This window comes from Vigna unguiculata, chromosome 9 (assembly GCF_037176805.1).
Source record: "Vigna unguiculata cultivar grain cowpea cultivar isolate G323 ecotype 2 chromosome 9, ASM3717680v1, whole genome shotgun sequence".
NCBI lineage: Eukaryota > Viridiplantae > Streptophyta > Magnoliopsida > Fabales > Fabaceae > Vigna > Vigna unguiculata.
The window spans coordinates 38,895,847-38,907,268 of NC_140800.1; the positions used below are offsets into that span (position 1 = coordinate 38,895,847).

The 11,422-nt window shown below is 35.5% G+C and overlaps 1 protein-coding gene across 1 annotated transcript; it reads left to right on the forward strand.

The window, feature by feature from the left end:
- The first annotated feature begins 2,761 nt into the window (after positions 1-2,761).
- LOC114195851 (ubiquitin carboxyl-terminal hydrolase 16-like) lies at positions 2,762-10,992 on the forward strand. The gene is made up of 11 exons (XM_028086267.2): positions 2,762-3,399; positions 4,081-5,491; positions 5,573-5,661; positions 5,904-5,989; positions 6,104-6,266; positions 6,360-6,480; positions 6,795-6,952; positions 7,927-8,011; positions 8,097-8,309; positions 9,961-10,022; positions 10,171-10,992. Exons 1-11 carry the CDS (start codon positions 3,113-3,115, stop codon positions 10,889-10,891), a joined length of 3,396 nt encoding a protein of 1,131 aa, XP_027942068.1. The 5' UTR covers positions 2,762-3,112; the 3' UTR covers positions 10,892-10,992.
- The last annotated feature ends 430 nt before the right edge of the window (positions 10,993-11,422 follow it).

Consider the following 11,422-nt stretch of genomic DNA (forward strand, 5'->3'; position numbering starts at 1 on the left):
ATAAGTTTATGGAAAATTAATAAAACACAAATGTAAGTACAGGAAGCTCAGGACATGTGCAAATGTTTCTCAATTTTGATCTATTAGTCCTTGCTAACATCATCTAATTCATGGACAACATTGTTGGTTTTAGAATTTCAAATTGGTAGGGTGAGAAAGAGGACAAGAAAAGTATGAATGATTATGTTTTTAACTACGCAACACAACAATATCACGATGTTAAAAAGAATAAGTTGTAGCCTTTTCACCACATGAAACCAACTGTATCAACACGATCATGCTCATTAACCGTAAACTTTCAAACAATTCATTTGAAAATAGAAGAACCAGTCAAGCTTGTTGTTAACAAATATTTCAAAAATTAACCTAGTCAAATTTTGAGTAACACATGGATGGAGTGTTGTGAAAACAAAGTATTGCAAAAAAATACGCAATTGATTCATAACATGTCCCTCTTTTCTGACGGCTGACTCTACATATGTTGCTTTTGTTTTTGAAAGGGACAAATCCACAAACACAATGTTGTCCCTCTTTTTGGTATGATTGTTCAAATCCTTCTCCACTTCCTTACCCAATCAAGGGAATTTATGATTGTGTAGTTCAAGTATCCTCCACCTATAAATATGTATTTTTCCTCTCTTCAAATCACATTCTTCTTTTTTCCTTTGATAATTTATTTTTTAACAAAAAATAAATAAATATGTTGATGAAGAATAATATAATAAATTTATTTTTCTTCAAATGATAAAAGACAAGCTATGCGTGAGAATGAAAACAAGATAGATTCTACCTCTTTACATATTTTGAAACATATTATACTAATGATCCAATACAATGATTCAATTATTCAGTTATTTTGAAGCATAAATTATATTATTTGGTCCCTCAAAAATTGTTGGTCAAAATCTATCACTGATCATGGATACAAGGTACAAATGGAGAGTACTTAATTATAGTTAAGAGTTATGACATGACTGGTCATGCTACTGATATAAACATGAGTTATGTCAACTGGAACAAATCACAACTGATATTTTATTCATGTTTTAGTCAATATTTATTATGAGGAACATTTAATACGAAAACAAATAAAATTTCATTTTAAAGAAATCTAAATAATAAAGCATGAAATTATATATATATATATATATATATATATATATATTTAAAATATTTTAATTATTAAAATATTTAACAATATTTTAATAAAGTGTATGTTTTTTAATAAAAACTAGCATATTATTTAAAAGAATATTTACTTTCAAAAGGTGTCCAAATGTGATAGGAAAAAGAATGCATTATGTGTACGTGTTTGATATTGTTTATTATTGTTTATATGTAAATCAGAGAAACATAATGACTTGTGGTCCTGAAAAGAAAAGAAAAAGTCAAATATTTAAACCTTTGTTTATGCTTTTATCATTTTTTAACTATTTGACTGTACTAGGCCCTCAAATAGACTATTGATTGCACAACTGTGAACAAAATAATAATTTGTCTATTTCAATTCCAAATGGCAGAAAAATTAAATAAAAAGAAACTATAAAATATACTTTATAAATTTTGAATTCAAAATCTTATTTAAAGAATCTCAATTAAATACTAAAAGAAAATTACAATTTAGTGCCTAACGAAATCTATTTATTCCAGCATACAACACAACTTGTTAAGTAGAGCCAATAAATCTAACTTAATTTTTTACCTAACTCACTAATTAATTAGCATTGCCCTGATTGGTTCTCCCTTGTCAGGGAACCTAAAAGGTGGACAGGCATGCATGCTGACACTATATTAAATGCAACATATTTTCAAAACTAAAACCTTCCCTAACTAAGATGTTTGAAAACTTCTACAATTATTTGTTTTCATTGTAGTAAATAAAGCCTCAAAGATATTATTTACAAAATTAATAATTAAAATCTCAATTAAAATACACCAAAAATGCATGAAATCATACCAAAATGTTATCATAATAATAATAGTTTGAATAAATCTTTTACCGATAACTTCTCAATTGACATCTAATTACCATTTACCAATAATATTGGTTATTACTACGGGATTGGTCTTTACAATAACCCGTGCATCTTATTCAATCAATTTTCTCAATATCTGTGAGAATTAAATTCAAAGTTAGACAATTCAAACATGCAGAATAGACAATTCAAAGTCAAAAAAAGGCCATAAAAATTATTAATCATTTAAATTTATTGAAAATATTACGTTTTAAACAAAAATAGAAGAACCAGTTTTGAATAGTGTGTTGATGGTTCAAGGTTTTATAAATGGTAAAATTTTCTTCTGAATAAAGTCAAGTATCCTTTGCTTACAATGAAAAGGCATGTTTGGGCAGTAGCACCGACCCACACCTAAGCTGATAATTACTTGCGAATTGGTTAATTCCGTCGAATCTCTTCCACCAAAAGCAAGAATCAGAATGAAGCCATTTTTACGACCATCATCTGGGCCCACCCGCACCGTTTCTTGCTCCAATCTCAACCCACCACAATTAATCTGAGCCCCACATTCACGTGCCATATATACTATTCACTCAAACCCGACCCGTTTTGAGATTCGAGACCCGAACCAAGGAATAGTATTTGAGATGACGACGAATCCAACGAACCAACGAGAGGGAATTCACGCTTTCCAACAACCAAATTCCTTTCCCTCGACAAACCATCGATATCAATAATTTATTAATTAATTGAAATAAATTAAATTAAAGGAAATCCTCTTTATTTACATTTACCGCGTTTTCTTTCGTCTCTTTCTTCTTCCTTCCTACAAACTTTTTCTTCATCCCAACCTAACAAAACAACAAAACGACCACCCAAACTGAGTTTCGCTCCGTCGTTTTCAATTTCCAGTGCTAACCCCACTGTGTTTGCGACTACTACGATTTACATACATTTCCAACTCACGGACTCCACTTTCCTCGTGAATCACACCGTCACGGGTTGCCGCGTATTTTTCACGGTCAAGACGTTGGGGTTCGGTGGAGGTTTTCTCGGGGTTTTCCGCGCAGCTGTTGGGCCAATCTATGTGTGGTCCTCGTAGTAGCTGCTTAGGGTGTGTTGGTGGTGCTGGATGTGTGTGGGGTGCAGGATAAATGCATGTCACCGGGGATCTAGGGTTTTCGAGCCTGGTCCTTCTGGTGGTTTGTCTGGTGGTGCCGGTGATCGGCCTCGTAATTAGCCGTAGATGGCAGGTTTCGGAGGCTAAAAAGGAGGAGATCAGGAGACTTCTGGTTTTGGCAGCGGAGGAAACTGCCAGGGCTGAGAAAGAGGCATTCTATGGGTACGGCACGGCAGCTACTACTGCTCCGAGCAATCAATGTGCCGTGTGCTATTTCCCTGCCACCGCGCGCTGCGCTCAGTGCAAATCAGTTCGCTACTGGTGCGTTTTGAAATTGTGCTGAATAGTTTAAGTAGAAGTATTATTTTTAATGTGGCATGGGTTGTGGGGTTCATTTATTCAGAATCAGACAAGATTTGCCGTGCTTTTATTAATTATTGTTGGAACCGGGGATACCATTTCTTGATCTCGTTTTCTGGAGTTCTGTCTCTTGTGGTTTCTAAAACAAACTCTACATTATGTTAAATTTGTGTTTACTTCTTGTGATTACACGCCACCAAGATAAATACACAAAATATCTGGCTTTTAGTTAAGTACTATCCCAGAGGAGTTTTTGTACAAGTGTAGCTCATTCTTCTACACTTTTACATGGTTAACAGTTAGATTATGAGATCACTTTCCTGTTCCTCTTGTTGGTGGGTCAAGATAAAATCGCTCTGCAAGTTTTGCTAGGTGTTTAGATTGTCTTTTTACATTTTTATGTAGAAACCTTTAGGAAGAGAACATTTTTTTTTTTAGATTTTTTCTTTAGTTTGGAGAATATTACTAAAATAGTGCTGTTGTTTGCATGTTTCTTTCACGACCCCATTTATGCATTAAGTTGAATGATCTAGGTGACTGTGACATTATGTATTACTGTGGTTCCAATTCATTGTTTTGGGTCTGCATATTTCACCGTCCTCCAATCTATAATATTGCATGCTTGGTTTGTGGTGTTTCCAGTTCTTTTGAGTGTCAAACTGTTCATTGGCGGCAAGGTCACAAGTTAGAATGCAATCCTTCCAGCACAAGCCACCAGAGTTATGATGTAACAAGTGATCTTGGCAGCAAGGTGATAGAACAAGGCTACTCTGGAATATATGGTGAGAAGTCAGAAAGTGAAAGTACAGAATGTAAATCATCCTCTGAAAAGCCTTCGATTTCTGATATCTGCTTTTCTCCCAAAGTTTCATCTCAGAAGGATGAAAATATCAGATTTGAGTCCCTTACAGAGGGGAATATAACAGATTCTAATTCGGAATTGTCCAGTAATTCATTTTCTGGATTCTCAGCTTCCACAGGTTCCAGTGATTCTTCTGATGATTCCTCTGTCTGTGAGAGTGTCATTTCAAATGAGCATGACAGATCAGAGGGACATATTTTTGTTGATTCCACCCTTGACAATCCTGACAAAACTAATGACAATAGCGAGGGGGTAACCATGTCTTCTTCACCGAAGTTTGCTACTTTGGTTGATTCAATAGATGGTTTTTCTACAATGCATAAATTAAATCATATCGGACCTGGTTTTAGTAAAGAAGAGAGGAAGTTTGCATCAAATGGTAATTCAGGTTCAGATGTGTATAAGGAGAAAACACTTGATCCTTCTACAGTGTTTTCTGGGTTCTGGGATAAAGCACTAGATGGGATTAAAGATGATTCTAAGAATGACACTCATACATCTTATTCTGATGAATCAACGGGTAAAAGGACTGTTTCTGAATCTTCATTTCACTTTTCATTCAGTACCATTCCTCCTGCACATGTACGAGATATCAGGACAAAGGGTTCTGAATCTGATAATGCATTTCCAAATTGTATTGGGTCTGAGAATGACAACATGAACTCTTCAAAGGAGAGGAAATTCTTGTTCTCCAACAGCAAAGTTTCCAATGATCGGAATTATGTTACTCTAAGTGGTTCTGAATCTGATCATTTGGAATCGAAAGACAGCTCCAGACCACCTTTATCATCTTTCTCCCATCAATCCTCCAGTGCTGGCAAAGGTTCAGTTTGTGCAGATGCTTTGAGCATCCATAACTTTCAAGCGACTGGCACTAAGGTAACAAATCATGTTGTGGAAAACCGTCGCAGCACCTTCAAGTCCACTGCGATTAAGCATGACCGTGCTGATTCTAATATAGCTTCTGAAACTAAAGAAAATTCTCATACTGGTACAAAACACGGGAATAATGACGATGAATATGGCACTCAGGCTGTCACTTCCTCTCGTGTTCCTAGCTGTTCTGCAAATTCTAGAAGTGGTATAAAAACCTCTGTTTTGAAAGTTGTTGATCAGTTTAGAGGATCAAATATGTCAAAGCACTTTCCATTCTCTGTTGGGAGTGAGGTTGGTGAAAGACACCATGACAAGGTTCTTCTTCTTCTATACCATATTTTTTTGCATTCTTTTGTGCTTTAAAATATGGTCACCTTACATTTAAAGTTGTTGCAGGTTTTTTTTCCTTATGAATTATTTGTCAAGCTTTATAACTCGAACAAGGTGGAGTTATGCCCATTTGGCCTTATAAATTGTGGAAACAGGTAATTTCAAGTGATTTAAGATAAAACATTAAAAATATAAGTGGTTCCATCTTATATGTGGATTTTACATTTGCAATATCGCTTTGTGGTGTGTATTATTGTCTCCTTGCCTTGCTGATAAAGATCATATTTTACATTATTATTAAATGATTGATTTGAATAGTCAGGTTGTAATCAATTGGTCCTCCACTGTCTCCTTGCCTTGCTGATAAAGATTCACGGTTTTCTTTTCAACTTTGCAGTTGTTATGCTAATGCTATACTTCAGTGCTTAGCATTTACGCCGCCTCTGACTGCTTATTTGCTTCAAGGATTACATTCTAAATCATGTATGTATACTATCAGAGGTTTCATCATGGAATCACGTCTATGTTGTTTATTTAATGCTGTTTTGTTAGTTGTAACTATTTTTGTAGCTTAAATATCTCCTATGCAAATTTTAGGTGTAAATAAAAAATGGTGTTTCACCTGCGAATTTGAAAGATTGATTTTGAAGTCAAAGGACACAAAATCTTCGGTGTCTCCTATGTGCATAATCTCTCATTTACAGAATATTGGAAGTCAGCTTAGTAATGGGAGAGAAGAAGATGCACATGAATTTCTTAGGTATTTTTTACATCTTTGAATCCATGTAAAGTAATCTGAGTATTGTTTTGTATTTCGTTTTAAATGAACGGTGGCACACTTGACACTTGACAGGCATGTTATTGATACAATGCAATCTGTTTGCCTTATGGAAGCTGGGGTTAATGCATCGGGCTCCTTAGAAGAGGACACTACTTTAATGGGTCTAACATTTGGTGGTTACCTTCGATCAAAGGTAAATTTTATTTCTATCTGGAAAAGTAATTCACAATTATCTTCATGTTTTTCCTTTTCTCCTGTCATAAGTGTAATACAGTGTTGGCATGTTTATGTAATAGATAATTTTATCATTGTTGTCATCATAGCACATGCTTTTTGAAGGTAAAAAAAATAAAAATAAATGAACATTCTCCTCATTTGGCAGATAAAATGCATGAAATGTGGAGGGAAGTCTGAACATGTTTATGAAATAGATAATGATATTATTATTGTCATTGTAATCTGCTGATTGGAAGTAAAAGGGACAAATGAACATTCCTCGTTTGGCAGATAAAATGCATGAAATGTGGAGGGAAGTCTGAGCGTCAAGAAAGGATGATGGATCTGACTGTTGAGATAGAAGGGGATATAACAACCCTGGTGGAGGCTCTTCAACGGTTTACAAGCACTGAGACTCTGGATGGGGAAAACAAGTACCACTGTGTCAGGTTGGTTGATTCTTTGGTGCCTTTTGATCATTATCTTCACAGGGAGAGTTAAGTTACTACAGATTTTTTTACGTAGATTAAATACAAAATTTTAGAATTCAACTGCTGGCATAATAGGATTATGTAGATTTGTTGCTGTGACGTTCGGCTTGTTTTTATGATTTTTATCATAAACACTTCCAGGTGAAAAAATGAAATAAGTTACGCTATCTTAAAAGTAGCTTACGCATTTATCCAATCAGGCCCCTTAAATTGGATGATGGAAGTTAAGTCTGGGATGTCTCCTGTCAAGGGAAGAACAGCCCCAACCCAAAAAAACGCCTCTTAAATTTATCATCTTTTTATGGGCCATCATTATGAGTAAAGTTTTGTAAGTTAATTCTGTATCCTCTTAAGAATCACCTTGGTACTAAAACAGATGTTGCATAACTACGGAAAGTGTTTAGGCATGTGCCAAATGGCAAGTTTTAGAATGGCTTGCACATGGCCTACCTTCATTGAGCCTATATCATATGGATCCTAGGCCATTAGCAGTGGGCAAGTCCTTTTAGTGATCTTCAGTTAAATCAGAATTTGAAAATTAACGCTTATGATTTTTGGTTCAAATCTTTTCTCTGACGGATTCACTAATTAATGCATTATTTTTCTTTGATTTTGGCTTGGCTGTACTTAGAAGAAAGCATTGCACAATCCTAATGTCACAAGTTTACACAGCCTGTGCCATAATAATTGACATGCAAGATACTCTGTCAAATCAACCTTGTAAAACTTATTTTATTGTGGCCAAGTTATGACTCTAGCCTTTTACCAAATTATGATTTAAAGCATCCATAAAAATGTTATTGTCTCTCCTATTTGGTCTTTCGGTGTTGGGCAAATGGTTCCTTATTTTTGATTTTAGTTGTTGGAATTTTGTTTGGAGTACTTGTACTCAAATGCTTTTCCTTGTGTTCATAAACTATTTCCATTTGAAGATGTAAGTCTTATGAGAAGGCCAAGAAGAAGCTGACAGTTTCAGAGGCACCCAATGTTCTTACTGTTGCATTAAAGAGATTTCAGGTATTTCATGAATTCAGTTCCAAGACAATGTTATTTTAACTGCACTATATGCATAGTTTTCCTTAGTTGTTACATCGTATTGCAGTCTGGGAAATTTGGGAAGCTCAACAAGCCTATTCAATTTCCTGAAATACTTAACTTGGCACCTTTCATGAGTGGGACTAGTGATAAATCACCCATATACAGATTGTATGGGGTAGTTGTTCACTTAGATACCATGAATGCTGCCTTTTCGGGTCATTACGTGTGCTATGTGAAGAATATACAAAACAAGTGGTTCAAGGTTGATGACAGTGTGGTAAGCCCCCTACTTTTGCGTTTGTTTCCAATATTAAGAGCAACTTTTGGTTCCCAAATGTACTTTTCTATGTATGATTTTCTTAATAAGTAGTCCATGGTCCTTTCGATAAGCTGAATATATGATAAAACTGGGTTAGAATATGGGAGAAAGAAATGAAAGCATTTGATAGAAACATCTGCAACTTGACCTGGATTGTAGACTGGAGATATTAGCGCAGAGGTGAGATGTCAATAAAGACTCCTCCAGGTGTCGGAGAGATCTGGACTCTACCTTCCAACTACAGTTAAAAACTGAATATGATTTCCACTCTCCCTTTTCCTCCTAGTTACACCCTATTATCCTTTGAGTTCTTTAACCCACTAATTGACAGTCTAACGTTGGACTAACTACATTTTTCTAATACTCTAATCACAACATACTGTTATTTCTATTGCTAATTTATTCAAGTCCACTGAGCAGTGAACAATGTAGAACCAAAATTTATCAAAAATGCTTTTCAAATTACAAATATAGTTAAAAGTCAGAGAGTTAAGTAGGATGCTATAGCGCCACTACAGCTTCGGAGCATCCCCTAGCTACTACAGGGGCTGCTGTAGTAGGGAGGTTAAGAGTGTATTTGGGAAACATTGAATTTCCCCATTTCAGTGGTCTTCCTATATATTTCAGCTGTTTATTAAAAAATTCTTGTTTGGGCCAATCAACATTGAACTTTTAGTACACCTTCTCGCCCTGAAGACTGAACATCTTGAATGTGAAAATAAATATTTATGGATGGTTCAATAATGGGTGACACGATAGGCATAACAATCCTTGTTATGATTTGATGTCATTCTAGAATTTAACCTTGCAAAATTGGTTTGAAAAGTGAGATTTAGGTTTGTTTATATATTATTAATTTGGACATATTTATAGTTGAAATGGGATTTCAAACACAACTTAAAAGTCCAAAGTAGTCTTTTTCTTCCAAAAGGTAATATTTTGTTACATCTATGGAGTTCAATTGTTTGCTTAAATTAGGACGATCTATTTTACTTTTAAAAGTGTAATTCCCATAAAATAAAATAAAAAACTGATTCTGATTATAATCGAAATAATCGATTATCAAAATAATCCAATTCTCACAGCTGTCCCAAATTCATTAAGTGTAGCCAGCTGTTGCGGATGCCATAGTAGTGCTATGAGGCAGAGGCTATTCTAGAAAAACCCAATGAATTGAGATATCCCCTTGTTTCTCTTGTCTCTCTCAAACCTCCCTCTGCCTCTCTTATGTTGATGTTGCTGTTGGTGTTGCCTCTTCTCTGGCAACTGTGTGTGGTCTCTTTTGTCTTTTGGCAAGTGCCTATGGTGAGTGCCGCTCTTTTATTCTGTCGGTGAGCCACCTTATTGACACAATTAAACTGAAAGAATATCATGCGAAGGTAGACAAATGACAAAGGTGGTGCAAGAGGTTCAGAATTGAAAGCTCTGTAAGCCAATTTCGTTCCAAAATCGTTTTGTTCTGGGATGAAAGTAAAGTCAAGTTCAGTGGATGATTGTGTCCTCAAATCACTGCTGTATTACTAAATAGAAGGAAATTTACAGAACATTTGTTGCGGTTTTTACTTGTATTTTACTTTGTTTAACCATCTGCTGTATGTATGTCTTGCAGGTGACTGCTGTTGAATTGGAGAGAGTCTTGACAACAGGAGCATATATGCTTTTATATGCAAGGTAACTTGGGTTTTTTGCTCAAGTCTGACGAGGGGAGGGAGATTTGATTGAACCAGTCAGTGTTTAAGACATTGATGGGTGGCTTCAATGATCCTTCTAACTACATTTTCTCTTGTTGGCTTCTCTGATTATCTGAGTCGCGTTGTAGGTGCTCGCCTAGGGCTCCAAGATTAATCAGGAACAGAATACTATCCTCAGATTCAAAAAGTAAAGTCAGCGGAAAAACTCTTGCAACGAAAGCAAGATATACATCTACGAATTCTGGTGTTTCTGAACATGTCAACAGTTCCATCTCTCCGGATGGCTCACCTGCATTCGATTCTTTCTATTCAAAGTTTCACCACCTGAAAAAGATTTTAGAGGAAGACTCGTCCAGTGATAATTCATCCCTCATTAGCAGCAATTCCGATGAAGGTTCTTGCAGTACTGATAGCACCTGTGATTCAGCCAGTACAGATGACTTCACAGATTATCTTTTTGGTGATTCAGGAAATGGGTGGAGTAGTGTGTGGAGGAATTCTGATTCTGACACATCCTCGTCCTCCTCATCTTCCCCCTTAAACTCTCGACATTCCCCACTCTCTGATATGGACCGATACGATTCAGTTTCTCCTACTGCTATTCCCACAGGTTCAAGAGTGGAGAAAGACAGTCATGTATACAGAAATGGAGCGGTGAGTGTTGATCGGAGAGGGGTGGGTGTTTCTTGTTTGCATTCTAACACAAGTTCACAGCATAGAGGGTTAGGTAGTGGTAGGATTAGTAGCAAGATTAGTAGTAGGGAAACTCACTCTTTTGTGAAAGTAGGATCTAACCTTTGTAATGATACAGAATGTGGTGTATTATGTAGAAAGTATAGAACGGATTAAAATTTAGTAAAATAATGAGGGGATGCTCAATGTATAATGTAAGAACTTTGAGGCGGCGTTGTTTTCAGAAAGGAAAATTAGCCACATCACTTTGCCAATAACTTAACCAGCTGTAGATATTCATAGCTCCAACTTTGTTATAAAACTTCGGTGGAGTTTATTCTGTTATTTTAAATAGGGATACTTTAAATAAAGGAAAGTAACATTGTTTGTCTTATAAATACTTGCATTTTTTTTATAATTGTATTATACCTGTTTTATATTGCAAATCACCAAGTTTTATACTTTCTATTTTGGAAGATTATTATAGGGCAAAAATGAATGAAATTTTAAAGTTAAACCCATCCACCCTCTGCAACCAAACCAACCGCCATGAATTTGCTATTTCGCTGCGTAACGTCTCAGTTAACACAGCAATTCTAAACCCATAACTCTTCACACTTCTACTGGTTTTTTTTTTTCCTGAACCCCATATCTGTACCCTATAATTTCGAACATAACCATTTGTAAAGGTGACTTCTTGATTATTTG